This window comes from Cryptomeria japonica, chromosome 5, assembly GCF_030272615.1.
Source record: "Cryptomeria japonica chromosome 5, Sugi_1.0, whole genome shotgun sequence".
NCBI lineage: Eukaryota > Viridiplantae > Streptophyta > Pinopsida > Cupressales > Cupressaceae > Cryptomeria > Cryptomeria japonica.
Window position 1 is genome coordinate 597735241 of NC_081409.1, and position 18135 is coordinate 597753375.

At 37.7% G+C, this 18135-nt stretch overlaps 1 protein-coding gene across 1 annotated transcript in view; it reads left to right on the top strand.

Moving 5' to 3' along the window:
* Nucleotides 1-5612, top strand: part of LOC131068758 (fimbrin-5) — a 35960-nt gene extending 30348 nt beyond the window's left edge. The window contains exons 11-14 of the mRNA XM_058004013.2: nucleotides 4150-4307; nucleotides 4469-4565; nucleotides 4715-4806; nucleotides 4947-5612. Of these exons, the coding sequence (XP_057859996.1) occupies nucleotides 4150-4307; nucleotides 4469-4565; nucleotides 4715-4806; nucleotides 4947-5150 (551 nt within the window). The 3' untranslated portion in view covers nucleotides 5151-5612. The remainder of the gene's footprint in view (nucleotides 1-4149; nucleotides 4308-4468; nucleotides 4566-4714; nucleotides 4807-4946) is intronic.
* Nucleotides 5613-18135: the final 12523 nt, after the last annotated feature.

Here is an 18135-nt window from a genome sequence, read left to right on the forward strand (position 1 = left end):
CAAGACTGCACCAAATCAGATATAAACAACCTTCTTCTTTAGATCTGCTCCAGGTCTGATATGATGTCTCAGAGCTTTGATAACCTGTCTTCAATATCAATATGAAGTACACAGGTCTGCACCTTTTGATGATGAAGTCTGCACTCTTTAATGGAGGTATTTGCATCTAGGATTATGCCCATGAATGGGATTCTATATAGCATCAGTTCTTCACATACAATGGATCAGATTCTTCAGGCACGGATTGCTCCTAACAGCAGAGATAGTTCACACCAAGTTGGCTCAGATTCTTCATATACTGATTGCACATAATAGCTGAGAAGGTTCGCACTGTACGACTAGAGAATTTCGGACCATAGGGCAAAGGTAGAGTTCGCATCAATCTTTTGGAGCAGAATTATTTGCTTGAAAAACTTATCTTATGCACTCCAAATGACACCATATATATATGGTGCTTGCTGACTCATTGGGTCGGCCCAATAAGTAATTGGTGCCAACTTCAAATTTGATTTCCCACGCTAATGTATATGTATTTGAATGCTTCCACCTTATATTATATAGGGTCAGCCCTATATTGAATTTGGCGCCAGTGTTAGATTGAATGCCCATGCTACCTTTGGGTGTGGATACAAGTAAGGGCGGGCCCAACCCTATTTAGCAAAAATCAAATGTTGCCTTGGGCAATTTGATTTTTGCTTTATAATTAATTTTTGAACTAGTTACAAACAACACTTCTGATGGATATATGACTTGGGGGAAATGGCATTATTGGATTTTAGCAGAAATAAGATTGTTAGGAGAAGCAGAAGTAACACCATCATTGGAAAAAGAGCTAGTTCTTCCTGCACTATTTCCATCCAAAGCCTCAACATCATCTTGTGATAAAGAAGTGGATCCTTCAGTCATATTCTTCTGCGATCGCTCAACTATTTCTTGGCTCTCCATTTCTTTTCATGAGATTCTAAAATACATGCTCAAGACTATGGTCCATGATATTAATTCAGTGATTTCAAATATCAACATGGTTATATTATTTTAAGCAAAGAGCAGTAGCATCTTTGCTAATGCAATCTTTTATATTATCATGGGGCTTCTTAATTTAATAATTTCTCATAAGGGATTGATAAAGGAATTTTGGAGTTTAGGATACCCTTATTCTTCTCATCCAATTGCATTAAGACTATAGTGATCCTTGAAGGCTTGATATTGTTTCCATGTAAGAATACAATCTCTTCAACTTCATACCTTCTAGGCTGGATAAATCTTGATTAGATTATTGAAGTGCTTCTCAAAAACTTACCAAACATCCTTGGTAGAATCAATGTTCTCAATATGAACAACTCTTAAGAGGCATAAAGCCGATATAATCAACAGCCATATCAGATTTATCAAGCCAATTCGTTTTCTTACTTGAATTGATAGGTTCCTTCTCACCTCCCTTGATAAATCCTCATAAGTCATGGGTCAGGGAACTTTTCTCCATTTTACGCCTCCAAATAATTAATCAGGGGCCTATAAGCTTGCTAGGAACCACTGGCAGAATTCTCAAAAAAATTGTGCAATGGATTAGAGAGCACATTGGCTTAATAAATAAAAAGCAATGAAAAAATAATGAAGGGAAGTGGGCAACTATTAAAGTTAGAACGAAGGGTGCAATTTTTGTTCCAAACTAAAAAATAATCTAAGCCCCTCTAAATAAGCTCGTAGATGTACATGCAATCTTACTACCCTTAGTACATAATTTGTGTAAAACTGGGAGAAAGTGGGGATTTAAACACGAGCTCTCACACAACATGGATATTTTATCAATTCAGTGTTTCAGTTGATATGAAATGTATCATGTTGAAAAAGACGAGGCACTTTTTTTGTGGAAAACCTTCTAAAACAAGACTTCGAAACATCATTATTATCTAGCTGATGCTACTTCTAGTTTTGACATCCAAAATTTGTAAATGTAATTTTGGATATATTCCGAGGCTTTGTTTTGTTTCCCTCAATGACTGGAAATGAATTTTTGGATTTATTCTAATGCTTTGTTTTATTTCCCTCAAAATCACATCCATATAAAATAAATTTTTCCAAAAAATATTGTTCAGGACCATTGGTGAAGTGACAAAGACTAGGTTTGAAGATTTCGTAAGGTTCAGTTTTGGGTGGACACAACTCATGAAAGATCAAGTGAAAACATGCCAAAGCTTTAAAACCACCCAAGTCCACTATTTGATTTCCAACTAAGTCATTTTGAGCTAAGAAACTGGAATAAATGAAGGCAACAATTGGGATGCCATAGCAGTGCACCAATTGGAGAACAACAATCTTAAATCATCATCAAAGGAGATGTTTGATGACAACAGGATGGTAGTCCACAATCAAAGGAGACCAATATGATTTTTCTTATGTGAATAAGGATTCATAGTGTAATTTTTGTAACTGTAGTTTAAAAACTCGGTCTTGGCAAAAAGCACGGCAGGCCTGAAAAGTTGACTCAGACTTGAGACTTATTAAAAACTTGCAAAATTTCCAAACATTAAAACAATACATTTGCAAAACATTCTTTTAAAAAAATACACAAAACTGAATTTATAGATTAAAAAGTATGTTCAAAATACACCATAGTGTCAACAGTCTATGATCATAAGTTAAAAACATCGTAGTGTCCATTGTCATGTCATATGTTATTAGGTCCTGCAGCCACCACTTTTGCTTCTCTTCATTTGAAGAAAGGACATCAATTACCTCTCATATAACATTGGACTCTACTTTAGCACAAAGTGAAACATCTCTTCCATGGATCGATGCAAGATGATACTCAAGGCAGTTGATGCCTCTCATCTTTGTCGCACAATAATTACACACTACTAGTCTTGTTTCTTGATCTAGGGTTCTATTCTTCCAAGTAGGGTCACCAAGGTTGGCACTTGATGCAATATCTTAAACAAAAAACTGAATTTTAAACCCTAGCCTAAACAAAAAATAAAATTAAGATTATAAAATGTAAACTTTAACAGAGGCAGATAACAGAAAACAAAAAAAACTGAATAATAAAACCTTAGAATGAGAGGGAAAACAAAAAAAATAAAAATAAAAAACACAAGCAGGGACTTTGTCATGTGCCTTGCAAATGCTGCCAAAAAATCAGTAAAATGAGCTCAAGGTCACACAAAATTCGCTGAGATCATTTGCAAATGCATCGAATGTTGTCAATGTGTTGAGGGAGTGAGAGTTGGATGAAGAAATTGTAAAAATGAGGGGTTTTTTGATGCTTTTTTGTCCGTTAACTGTTCATTATGTGAATGTGGGCACCTGTTCCCCATGAACATGCGACTTTTGAAGAGTTACTCACCAAGAACTTTCCAGTGAGTTTTCAGGTGAGTTACACACCTGAGAGTTTGTCTCGATTCTCGAGTACTAGTGAGTTGGCAAGTTATTAACCCATGGTTTTAAAGTGAACTTATTCCTCTAAATTTTTCATTTGGGTTGCAGAAGGAAAAAAGGGCATGGGAGGACAAGAGTTTTTTATAACCAATAGAAATGGTTTACCTTTTATTAGCAGATACAGTAAATGAAGAGCAATCCTCTATCATCGTTAAGGGCCAGTTATGAGGGCAAGAGTAGGGCAGTCCTAAATTTGTTATAAATTATAATACATCTGAAAATTGAAAACAAAATACGAAGTCCTGCATTCAGTTTCTTGTACTACAATTTTATTTTGTATCAAACATGTACACGATAAAATGTAACTTCAAAATAAAGGACAATATCTGTTAACTTTTGGATACATCACCTGCTATGTTAAAGCATATCGAACTTGGAGGCTTATCACGAGATTGATTTTGCATGTGACTCTCCTGAATCATAATTTTGTTCACCATGCCTTAAAGAACAAACGAGTCATGAAGGTAGACTTGAGCTTTATTTCGAACAATACAGGTTATGTTATAATTGATTTATAAGCTGGTTTCCAAAATGTGCCTGCCACTTTCTTATCAGAGTATCATCCAATCTTTCCAAATGTAAATTGTGTTTGCATGCATGTTTCTCGTTGTCTTATAAGTCATGCCATACATGTGGCATAATGCATAAATAAGAACATCGCTCCTTTACCATATTTGTGGCATAAATATAAATAACAAGATTTCTCGTCTTCAGCATATTTATGGCAGTTGATGCGATATAGCATGCTTCAACTTCTCAAGAATCTTAGGCTGCAGTCAAATGGCAAAGAGATATCAGATTTGGATATTTTGAATTGGGCAAATACAAAAGTCACAAGCACAGGCAGAACTTCGCGGATGGAGAGCTTCAAGGTTTTGAATATTATTTTTAGTGTGTTTTCGAAGAATTTTTTTTATACATATTTGGCACTTGGCACCTTTTCTGTTCGGTAGTATTTTTTTAGGATGAAGCTGGTTTATTTCTATCTACATTCTGAACTTTCACTCACTTAATTGAATATGTTATATTTCAGGATAAAACTCTTTCAAATGGAATATTTTTCCTTGAACTTTTAAGTGCTGTTGAGCCTAGGGTAGTGAATTGGTACATTGTCACAAAAGGCGAGGATGGTGAGTAGTTTTTTTCGTTTGTGTCTCCACTTCTAATTTAGATTTTACATATTTGGAAATGCTAACTTATATCTTGAAACACATTTTAATGTCCAAATTTAGGGCAGATTCTTATAATTCTAAGTGCTAAATGCGACGCCTTTTTGCAGATGATGAGAAGAGGTTAAATGCAACCTACATAATTAGTGTGGCAAGGAAACTTGGGTGCTCAATATTCCTTCTACCCGAAGACATCGTTGAGGTATTTTGTTGGAGCTGTTTACTTTTTGTAGAAATGGTATTAACATATTAATGAATGAAAACACACCCACAGGTATCAAAATATTATATCATATTAATTATTACTAAATCATTGTTTTGGTTGCTTTTATGAGCATACAGGTTAATCCAAAAATGATACTTACACTGACTGCAAGCATTATGCTTTGGAGTCTCACAAAACAAGCCAGTGAAGACACTTCTACTATAGTTTCAGACAGTGAAAATGGAAGTATCGCCGGCAGTGTATCAAATCTTGTTATTGATGATAGTGCTTCAGAGACTTCTTTACCTCCTGATAATGAAAGTGAATCAGCTAGTGAATAGATCAATTCGCTGAAAATAGAAGTGCCAGCAGTTATTTGATTAGTATATTTGGCATATTTTGACATCCAACTATAATGATTGGAACTGGTTCAGGGCATCACTTACAGAAATTTTTACAGGAAGGGAAAAATTCTTTTGTATCAGTAGTCACGGTCATGCGGATTCTGCTGTACCAATTATCCAACAAGCTTGTGTCCATGCCCTCTAACAGAAAAATGAATATGTAAAAGTAACCTTACCAACTGCAGGTTATCTTGGTGATTGTGGTGTGTTTTAAGCCACGTCAGAACTGATTATTCTTGTAAAGACTAGAAACCTGCTGGTGATAAATGATATCAATAGTACATATGGCGTCCTTAGTGGATCATATACTCGGGGTTTAAAAGTTTATGGTGCTACTTGTTGCACGTTTTCATTTCTTTGGAAAAAGTGTCAAATAATTTTTTATCATTTTGTTTTTCAGATACTCAGTTTTGGTGGCAAATGTGCATTTTCCTTGAATATATTTAATACTTCAACTTCGTATTCTTGTAGATTATAACAAGCAAGGTTGATTTGCGATAGGCAGAAAGACACTTAAAAATGATAATGGTTGGTACCTTTAAATAAGTAATTACAATGGTTGCTATTTGTTTTTGCTATGAACAGAGGTTTTCTCACAAATTGGAAAAACAAGAGTAGGAAAGCATTTTCGGACTAACCATCGTTTAGAAACAAGAGGAAATATATTGGCAACAAAAGGCAAGAGAACAATGGATCAAATTAGGGCACTTCAATGCCAACTTTTTCCACTTTACAGCTCAAAACATAAGGCACACATAAATATGATAAGAGCAATTCAAAATCAAAATGTGGTATTTATCTCAAGTTTAGAGATTATCATAAATTATGCCTCGAGAGTACATCTGTAATGCCTTAGTTGAATCTTCTCTTTAAAAAATATGGCAAAGTTCATTATTCAATATATCGTAACTTTGATAAAAAAAAGGATATTAGGCTTCTTATGCAGCCAGATGCGGGGATAGAATTTAAGCGAAAAGTGTTCTCTTTCAACCTGGATAGAGCTCTCAGACCAGATGGCTTCTTCACCGCTGTTTTCTACCAGCACTTTTGAGAGAGAGAGCACTTAAAGCACATTAAGTGTTGTTTACCAAATGGAGTTTCTTCTGTATACCAACCAAATACGGGCAGTTTTCTGGCTCCCTTCCCGCTGAAATTGGAAACACGGATATATTCAATACCATGATTTAGATTTGAATCAGCTGAAATGAGTCTAGAAAGAAAGCTTATTGCAGTATTTACGACGTCTATCAAGGATGACCTAGTTCGTGTGGAAGTATATAAGCAGAAGAAACAATTGCTCAAGCAAATGAGCACCATAAAATTCATCCTGATTCTCGAAGCAGCTCAAGCCCACAGGTTGGACCAATATAGAGAGACAGCTCTTTGCAATATGGTCTATAAAATAATAAAACTATATCCATGTCAGTAGCCCAATGGCTTAAACTTCTCCTTTCTAAGCCGATTAACGAGAGCAGTCTAACTCTGTTTTAGGGCGATAAATCAGAGAACATCACAACTATTAAAAGAAAGAAATGCACTTTTATTAAATTTGGTTTGAGTCAATAGATGTTCATGGATTAAAAGTTGCATCAATACTGTTAAACTTAACAGAGAAATGGAGCATCCTTTTTCAGGCATGAGGGATTTACCACAAGAAGATTCTATTCGCCTTTATTTATAATAACGGGAGAAACTCTTTGCAAGGCAATTCAAATTGCAGTAGAACAATTAATGGAATTCCATGCAGGAAAGAATGTAATTAATTCTTCATCTTCCATTTTGCGGATGATGCACATCTCCACCTTAATGTAAAAGAAGATGCATCAACTTTTAAGATATTGGATATAAAGCGGTGAAGCTTCAGCACATAGCAAACTAACAATATAAAATGATATATTTTTTCATTGAAACCCAACAATCAGAAAAGAAAATCCTTGCGAAGGATGTTTGTCTACAGAATGTAATCGACTATAGAATATCTACAGGCTGTCCCAATATATTTGTTAACTCTACTACCATTGCCGGTCAAGGTAGAAAACCACTTTTAACAGATTCAATGAAATTTTCATTGGCGAGTTACTGCTGAAAAATTTAAATTGCCTTTGGAAATTGGTCTACCATGATGCTGCCTAAGTACCGAGGAGGACTGAATATAAGAGTTGCATCTTAAACTTTGCCTTGACGATAAAAATAACCGAATGGTTGCACTCATTCTCCGACCTTCTGTTGGCCAAGAAAACTACTTAAGAGATTGCATTCATATTCTGTGGCCTGACTTGGTCGAAGAGAATTCAATGAAAGCACAATCTTCTGAAACACAACGGGTTTATCCTCTCCCCTCAATGTTTAGGAGTCCAACACCTTCAAACACATAAAAAACGAAATGGCTATTCTTAATGATCATCTCTCCCGAAAAGTAAGAAGCGCGACAATAAGTTTATGCAAAAGCAAACGTATTTGTTATGCTGAACTCTCCTTAGGAATTTCCGCCTTGCTTCAAAAGTTATTTCATGACATGTATAAAACTCAATTGGGTGATTACTGCATTACATCGAGCAACAAGGTACTAAATGGATTCAGTAACTCATCGACAATTAAAGACTTCTTCTAGAATCCATTGCAAATACTGAAAAAATGAACTTTCTTATAGAACAATCATACTCAATTAAAATCAAGATAGTGATTTGACCATACATGAATGAGGCTGCATTTTCAATAAGAATGACTTACACGAGAATCACCCAACTTTGCTTTTAAGGTGCCTGAATAATGTCTGGTAACAACATACATGTTTAAAAATAAAGGCCTTTTCATGGTTGCTCTTATACGAAAGTTCAAACAGTTGATAATCTCCAGATCTAAAGGCATATTGGGGCTTCAATTTGTACTCTAATGCAATACAAAACTATCACCCATCTCTCTATACATGGTCCCTTCGCATTCCAAATTCAGAATCATTTCGATCAAATGCGCAATCCCCGAGGAACCAAGATCACTTCCATAGAGAACCCTTCAAACGAAGGCTCTTGGCCTATGGCATATAATAAGGCTGCCCCTACCGTGGTTTGCATCTATGATGGATCGAATGAAATGCTGGACTCAACTACTCCCAAACATTTGCCACTCAATTCAGGCGAACAGTAAAAGAGCAATGTCCGTATGTCTTTGATGTTGACTTAGAAATGTCCGTATGTCTTTGATGTTGACTTAGAGCCAAAACCCTTGGCACCACCAATATGATAGAAACCCAAGAATAGTGAGAATAAACAAAATTAGAAGGAATGACATGGAAAATAATTATAATTTTCTTCAATTTCCATCAAGAAATGGGTGACCAAACAAATAACTGGCTGAACTTTTTGGTTCGCTTTCATGGAATTCGTCTTCTCTCATATAATCTCTTCAAAATAAAAACCTTCTATATCACCACAATAAAGGATATTTTGGAAAAAAATGGATAACCAAACAAATAATTTGGCTGAACTTTTTGGCACGCTTTCATGAAATTTGTCTATCTCATACATAGATCTAGGAGATTTTACAATTAAGGAGACTCATCTCTCACTCTAGATAAAAAACCAACAAAATTTCTTCAAAATAAAAACCTTCTAAATCACCCCAATAAAGGATATTTGAAAAAGTAGGACATCTTTATAAACATCTGAACTATTCAATTGAAAAAACCTTCTAAATCACCCCAATAAAGGATATTTGAAAAAGTAGGACATCTTTATAAACATCTGAACTATTCAAAGATGGAAAATATGACTCATTTGCCTTAAAAAAAATTCATTTATTAAGTTTTTAAGCAATCTAACTTTTGATGCAATTCAAAATTTTGTGGACCTACAAAATACTGTTACAAGTGCTTCAATGTTGCTTCAATGTCTCTAAATGGTCTTGGGTTCTTTAAATGATGGAGCTTGGAATCCATGGATTAATGATTTGTCAATGTAGCTCTTAGGATGTACTAATGGGTAAGTTATGGTATATGAGGGTAGCTAATGTATTGGTGCATTGTAAAGGTTGGATAGCCATTTTTGTCTTTAAGTGGTTTTGATTCTTTTGTGCTCTACTTTAGACCAATATTTTCTTTCTAACTAGAACTTATATTAGGTATATAATATCACTAAAAATAGATCATTGGATGCCAAACTCCATGTGTGAAGGAGGACAAATCAAAAGGAGGAAAATGATCTATCACAAACCATGGAAATGAGCAAGACTAGAAACAACAATGGAATTACAATAATAGATAAATATTTGGACATCAAATTTTATACAAAAATTCTTGATGGTACCAACCATGGCCATTTGATTAACTTCTCAAGACTTACTAAGTTATTATCTTCACCTCCTATCTCTTTTCTTCCCATTCATTGAGAACTTCTCACGCCATTGTTTATTATCTCATTCTTCCTTTTTTGATGTCTTATTTTTTTCTTTTAAGTTTTGTTTCAACTCCCATTTACCCCACATCCTATATCACAACCCCTCCCTCCCACCATAAAACATTGTTTATTCTTGGGATATTGACATCATGCCCCCAAGTATTGTCATGCTACCCCACTATATATGTGACTCCGTTCTTTTCTCATCATAACCTTTTGACAAACTGAATCCCTTTATTCTCCTTACTCTTGTCTTTTGTTGGTGTCATTATACACCATCCTTAAACTTGCCTACCACACAATTTAGTAAAGGACATTCTAAACTCCTTAAGTCAACCAAATTTAACACATCATAGTCCAGAGCCTTCCCCAAATTCTATCTCTCAAAAGCTACAATAGGGTTAGTAAAAAAACAGAAATGAGAAGTATATTAAACAAAAAACAGAAATGAGAAGTATATTAAACAAAAAACAGAAATGAGAAGTATATTAAACTTATAAAGTTTAATATTAATACAGTTGTCCATCAATTTGAATGGAAAAATGGTGCAGGGGAACCAAGTGGACATAATGAGTCCAATCCATGAGCAATTTAATCTTTCTTGTTTTGAATGTAATAAGGATCTTAAAGATCCAAGTGGATCAATATCATGTTTGTTAGGCTTTATAGCCATCTTGTTTATCTAGTCATGTAATAGGATCTAGGGGGTCAACTTGTTCAAAAGGACCAAGATGAGTCCTAAAAGATGTCATTTGTGTTGTGTGGGCATATTGGACTCCTATGTAATGGTTTTGTGTTGGTTTGGTCGGTTGTAAGGCCAAGAGTGTAAAGTTGTACATTGTTGCCAAATTGTCATGACAACTTTTGTTGTCAACTTAACAACTTTTGTGGTTAGTTGATCTACAATGGTCCTATGGTTCAAATTTCAGTTGTGGATGTTGGATGTTGCATATAAAAGCCTCTAAGGCCTAACTTGTACATTTGATGAAGATTTGATGAATGAGAAGTCATCTTTGTTGCAGGAAATTGTGTCTTAGTTCGTGTATTCTCTTTGTTTCTTTATTGTATCCAATTGGTGAATGCATCTAATGTGTTTGGAGGGTTGAAACGACATTATATCTAACATCTCCAAGTGGTTGTAGGGGTTGAAATAGAGTTTGGAGCCAGGGGATTGCTTTTCTTCAATTTTGGGTTCTGAGGAAACCCTCCTGAGGGTTTTATAAGACATGGTTGGTTTCTAACATTCACAAGAGTGAAAATTCCTCAAACTCAAGGGGATGTTGGGCCAATAGGTGTATCATAGCATGGAGGGTTGACAGAGTTGGTCGTGAGTATCCAAATGGTTGTGAAGTTTTTGTGAGTCCATTCTAGAGGGGTTGCTTTGTAAAACAGGCCTAATTGGGGCTCTTGACCAACTAGGACAAGTAGTATTCCGTATAGTTGGTCCAAAGGAATCCCACCTTAATCTCACATATGTTATAGAGGGCCCAAAAGGGTACTCAAATCTGCAATTTTTTTGTCTAGTGGTTTAGGAAGTTTGTGAGTTATTCCTCAAAGACTTAAAAACTAGGGCTATAAGGACTGCAAAGCCTTTGTGAAGAACAAGGATATTAGGAAGTTTGTAGACCACTTCCAATGCATGAAACATGTCAAGAGGGATGTGAAATGACATGGTATGAAGGTGGTTTGGGTTTGTACTTTCTTGTTGGTGTTTGAGCTTTTTGAGTGCATATAGCCTAGGGTGAGTAAAGGCTATAGGTAGAGGTATGTTGTCTAGTACTAAGTGATGTCCACCATTGGTGTTGTGAGTTTTTTGTGAGGTTGATGTGTGAAAGTAAGATCTTGTTGATTGATCAATTGGAGCAAGTTGAGTGAGTGTGTTGGGATTGGGAATCCTACCTAGTTTCCTTGTGGCTCTGCATCAAAAAAAGTCATGTGAGATATAATAGTCCACCAAAATAGCACAATTAAAGGCATAAGAAGAATACTCATCCACTAGATCAAATATGATATGGATAATCAAAAGATTTTATCATATAGAATGGAGCAAGAATTCAAAAGCATTATTTGTAATGCTAATAAATTTTCTTTTAACATATTAGACATAACACTTGACCCTATCATACCATTGTTCATCTTATTCAACAAAAAGTCATCTTGGTGATTGCTTATAACTCCAACAGATCCAATAGAAAAACTTAGGGTGCCTTCTCAATCTTATGCAATCACATCAAGGACATACCACTCATTAGAATACAAGCATCACTAAAACCAACAATAGTGAAACGCGAGGATCTTTGTTAATGAACTTTGTTGAAATGATTAAAGAAAGAAAGCTCTCAATTTTATATGAAAAACAATAAAGTGTAATGAAAGAAGAACTAGATGAGGACCTAACTAATTTAGAGCAAGATGAAATGATCATCGTCTATGATATCAATAGCATGATTTTTTATAATTAAGATAATTCTCTCCCTAAAAAATTAAATGTTATCCATATCATGTGAATTATAGTAGTTGATAATTTAAGAGGAAAAATATTTTCTTATCTAGACTAGTCTAGACCACAAGTCTCTATCTATCTAATTATAGGTGTAGACCATAGCCTTATTGTGTAGGGGAAAAAGCGAGACTAGGCTAACATGTCCTAATCCTACCTTTTGACACACATTGTGGAATACGAAAGAGCCTAGAGGTATCACACAATTGGTTACTTCTTTTTGTGAAAGAGAGAGCCATGGGCTACCTATTAGGGTTTCTATTCCTTTGTTGTAATTGAAAGATAAAATGATGCAAGTTCAATTCCTAACCTCAGAGTGCAAGTATGAACTAGTAACGAAATTGCAGAATTGAAGTTAAACAATGGAAAGCTGCAAAAACAAGGACAAGACAAGAATGCAAATGCGTACCCGGAGTTAAAATCTGAGTGAAAATGTTCGGGACGGGGGCGCGAGCACCACTGTTCTGATTCTGCTCCTGAAACTTCACCGGAAACTGCTATTTTACAACCTGGAAAACTGTCGGAAATGCTGTTTGATAGAAGGACCAGGGCGCCCAGCGCCCCTGTCCCAGGGACCAGGGCGCCTAGCGCCCCTGTCCTAGCAGGACCAGGGCGCCCCACGCCCCACGCCCCTATCCTGGTCTTTTGCTCTGAAATTTGGTGTGAAGTTCAGTCTTCGTCTGCTTTCGTCGGATCTGCAATTTGCGGCGTCGTCCGAATCTCGAAACCTGCATTTATATCTGAAAAAGGTATGGTGGGCGACTATATAGGGTTTTGCCTTAGTCAAACCCTCGCTTTGGTGATTTCCACCTCCACGAATAGCCAAGTTGTATTGTAAAATTAATGTGTGTGCAAACCTTGTGTGTGTGCAAGATCCTAAAATGCAAGTAAGCAAACTAGAGCAACCTAGAAAGTAAACCCTAATTGCTTGTAAATGATAATGTAAATGCTCCAAATCAAGATGTAAAGAGATCTAAAGCATGAATACAAGTGATATAATGAGGCTTATGCAAAGACATGAAAACAACATGAAATCATACCCAACCCCAAGGGAGGGGTACAAGCCAATCTTCAGTCGGTGATCCCTTATTGCTCTTCAATGCCTCCAAAGCCCTAAATGGATGAATGAAATTGATGAATGCTTGATGGATGGATGTTGAATGTTGTTGAAGTCTTCAAAGATCTGCTCTTTCGCTGCATAGAAGGTCCTTGAAACCAAAATTCGGATCCTTTCAAATGAAGAAAGAGAGCTCTTATATATGAAACCCTAGGTCTTAATTTCAACTTTTGGCCAACCTAGAGATTGAATCTCCCGCCAATTTCTTGGGGTTAAGCTTTATTTTATGATTGGATCGCACTCCTAAAATTTCGGGAAAAATGTTCGGGACCGTGTGCACTCCGGGCGCCATGGTCCCGACAACTTTTCACCAAATTTTCAGGGCCGTCGGATATGATGATTTTAGAGAGAATCCCGAAGTTACAGGTGATTTCGAGATGTTTTGACCCCCGAAATCAAGCCCCCAAGTTCAAAATAGGACCTAATTAGGGTTTTTGATTAAATGATGTATTAGAGGAATAAAATGAAAGGGGCACACTTTAATGAAAGGGCCCAGCTTTATGATGTGGAAGATGATGAAATAGAACCTTAGACCTAATTAATTTGATTAATTAAGTGCTAAAGAGGAAAATGTAATGCAAAATGCAAAATGCGCCAAGGCGGGTGCTAAACTAGGTGTGAAATTGTACTGCTTTAGCAAGTGCGTACAATTTACGACGTTACATTTAGCCCCCACTTTAGCGGTCATATGAGTACTACGTGCATATGCAAGCTAAAGTACAGGAAAGTAAACATTATTTGAAAAAGGATATATCCATAAGTCCGTCGAACGAAGCCCCCAGCGGTATCTGCAGTACACAGTTAGGAACCGCACCCTACAAAACACACGTTAGATCACAAAATCACCTAATGCTTACTAAGGAAAGTGATGAAATTTGCGAGTAGCTATATGCCCCCCCTGTTTCGGCTTGCTTATTAGGGAGGTGAAACAGGATAGCATGTTTACTTACGACAAATTATGTGAGAGATTATTGATGAGAGATGTTCACTAAAGAGGCTTCATCAGAGCACATTTTGGAACATCCCGGGAGTAAGGGGACGGAAACACAATTCCGACACAACAAACGGTTCGAAAATCGCATCTCCCAAACTCAAGTTATGATGAAATGAGTGATAGAGGAAAATTAGGGTTTTGAAACCAAAATGAAAATATATACCTTGAAAGTGACTATTGCATTTGTCACTTTGTTGATTTTTGAGTATTGTTCATTGCAGCGGAGCCCACATAGCCATCATCATGCCTTCACGACGATCGGAGCGTCCCACGAGGATGGAGATCATGCGACAAGCCGTGATCGACGATGAGCCACTGGACGAGGTGAGTTGACTGAACTTTGACTTTGACTTTCTGCATTTCTGTTGACTTTGAGTTTCTGTGATCGAATGTGGGCCCTGGAATTTGACCCTGGGTCCTACCCAGGGCGCCATGGTCCCTGAAGGGCGCCATGGTCCCTGAAGGGCACCATGGTCCTCTCAGGGCGCCATGGTCCTCTCAGGGCGCCATGGTCCCAATCATGACTTGGCAAGGGTTAGCTTTCGATGTTCGACAATTTGCGTTTTTGGCATAGATGATTTTGATGATTAAGTACTGATTACACTGATGTTTTTGTATTGCAGGGTCTCCCATACATGAGAGAGCACACGACGGGGCAGATTCTTCGCAGTTTGCGAGATCAGATTCCCCGGCTGACTCAGGCAGAGAGAGATACATTATCTATAGTAGGTTTGTGGTATATGATCCTTATGCCGGCCATTCGATTCCATCCTGCGATGCTGATGGCACTTATGGAGCGATGGGATCCTGACGCATGTACATTCCAGCTTCCAGTAGGAGAGATGATGGTTACACTTGAGGATGTGTACCGCATACTTCGCCTACCGATCAGAGGAGCTACCGTGACATACGCGACCGATCGGTCAGCAGAGGATCATCAGAGGGAGCAGGTATACTGCATAGGGAGAGTCATGCCAGGTGAGACAAGAGGTTGCATCATGGTCAGTTGGCTCTTACATCCTACAGTAGAGGTGCCCCTTGTGAGACATCTTATGATTGCCATCATTGCACTAGCCGTCTGCCCTAATGGGCGAGGTACGCACATGCATGGGGGTCTCACATGGTGCATCAGGGCTATGGAGAGACATAGGAGAGTATATGCCTGGGGTCGGAGTATGCTTGCACATCTCTATCACGACCTCGAGGAGTATGTTTTTGGACAGGGTTGCAGCTTGATGACATGCACACTTCTACAGGTGTGGATATTTGAGCACTTTACATGCACCAGGCCTGTTGGCTATCCAATGAGTGCGGCTAGCGAGCGACCTAGGGTGTTTGCTTATCCACTTACCAGCGAGTGGAGATTTGGGGATCTACTATATTGGAGAGTGACATTCGATAGATTGATAGCTAAGATGACAGTATGAAGACCATATCTGCGGATGCACAGATGGGATGGAATGGAGAGGCAGCTAGCATGCTTACAGAGGAACTGCCTACTGAGAGGACGATACCCACATATCATAGTCCCATTCTACTTTGACCGAGTACGGAGGCAGTTTGGGCTAGAGCAGTGTGTTCCAGCCGATGTACCCATCTACACTCGACACTCACGAGTCCTTCCCAGACCCAGAGCAGTAGCAAGACCTACGACAGATGATATCGAGATCACAGATATAGAGGGGTCCGATCAGGATGTGGTCACTGATTATGTCGCAGATCCCGGAGCACAGCGCAGGTATCTCTCATGGTTTGTGAGGACATACCCGGGGCCTATCTTTCCACCAGATCACCCGATAGGCCATCCAGGTCCATGGAGACATGGAGACCGAGATGAGGATCAGGGATCCAGATCGGAGGAGCCAGAGGAGGGAGAGGGTCATGAGGAGGCAGGAGATCCTGATCCACCCATAGGAGATCAACCTAGTGCCGAGGAGGAGGAGGAGGAAGGAGAGGAGGATGACACAGATAGAGATGATGATGAGGAGAACGAGGATGCGGATGAGGACGAGGATGATGAGGAGGAGGAGGATAGAGATGATGAGGAGGAGTCAGATGCAGCTCCCCACCATTCAGGAGATGATACCATAGCCTTGGATCCTCCTCCTATTCCCCAATAGGGGGAACACGAGGCGATACGGAGACCTGTACCCATCGCGCACAGATCATTCGAGCGTGGGGAGCCTAGTAGTTCCCAGTCACAGATGCTACCATATCACGATCCCTACTGGCATGAGGGAGATCCAGGTATAGTAGGTTTATATTGATTGATTTAATGTTTTGATGATATAAAATGGTACTAATACAAAATCTGTTCTACTGCTACAGCTAATGTGCAGGAGTGGCGTTCCTTGATCCAACAAACAATGACAGATATTTCCATGACAACACAGATCCCTAGTTCCTCACAGGTTGCTTATAGACCTCAAGGGAACACGGGTCGGCATGATGACTTGTTTTCCCCATTTCGAGTACAGGTGGAAATATGGAGGGAGAGAGAGAGAGTTCTATCAGAGAACCTTCAGCAGGCACAACGTGATCTAGCAGCAGCTTAGGCCGAGGCTACCTCGTATCGCGCGATCCTTATGGATAGGGATCGTAGGAGTTCCTCTCGGAGTCATTCACGATCTATATCACGCTATACACCTATGAGTCCACCTTCACGGCCGGATCAGGAGGGAGCGTCTAGTCGTCACTCTCCAACCACTAGCCCTAGGGATAGGAGATGATCTCATGATGTAGGATAGGTCACATTTTGGATGTATAGTGACCTACTTTTGTATATGAACACACGATCCACATATATATATATATATATATATATATATATATATATATATATATATATATATATATATATATATATATACATGCTTCTCTTTGTCTCAAATGTGTTATCTTTAATGCCTAAAACAATGTATATTTTGATTAAAGTTAATACATTTGGTAGATGTACATGTATGTTCTTAATTTAATTTCCATGTGATTGATTTTTTCAATGCTCCATGATTAAATTGATACATGTGTGACTTAATTAAAATATTTAATCAAGTACTACATTGATGATAGGGAAGAAATATGTGTTAAGCCTAAGAATCATATAACTAATGTGATTTAATTTAAACACAACATGATACAATTCTACTTAACACATAAAGACATTGTATAATATGCCAGCATAATGGAAATGTAAATCTTTTGCAATTTACATAAATGAATTCAAGACAAACCATAGAGTAAAGAAACACGCTTGTCAAGAACAAAGCAATATAGATTAAACAAAACATCATTTAATTCTATTTGCTCTAACAAAGATATGCTAACATATTATCCAATTTCGAAGAACTACAAAGAAGATAGATGAAATGAAAGATAAAGAATGAGGAATTAAGCATAGTATCTACGCAAGTGCATAGCATTTATAGGTTCTTTAAGAGGCGTACTGTCTACATCCACTATTTTGTAAGCACCTGATCCATAATCTTCAATAACAATATACGGTCCAAGCCAATTAGGCCTAAATTTTCCCTTTTCTTCAGGTAAGGCATTCACATTGCGCTGATTCTCATAGAGAACTAAGTCACCCACTGAGAAGGAACGTTGAATAACCTTATCATTATAGCTTCATTGTAGAGTTTTGTGATACGCTTGAATATGCTCAAGAGCATTTGTACGCTGTTCATCAAGCATCTCAAGCTGTTGAAGTCTTTGTTCTCTATAAGAGTCATCATCTACTATACCTTTGAGAGAAACTCTAAGTGATGGAATCTCTAATTCTAAAGGCATAATAGCATCAGCACCATAAACAAGATTATAAGGGGTGGTTCCTATAGCAATTCGTACACTCGTTCGGTAGGCCCAAAGAGCATAGATTAGCTGAGTACTCCAATCCTTACCATGCTTATTCACGGTTTTAAGAA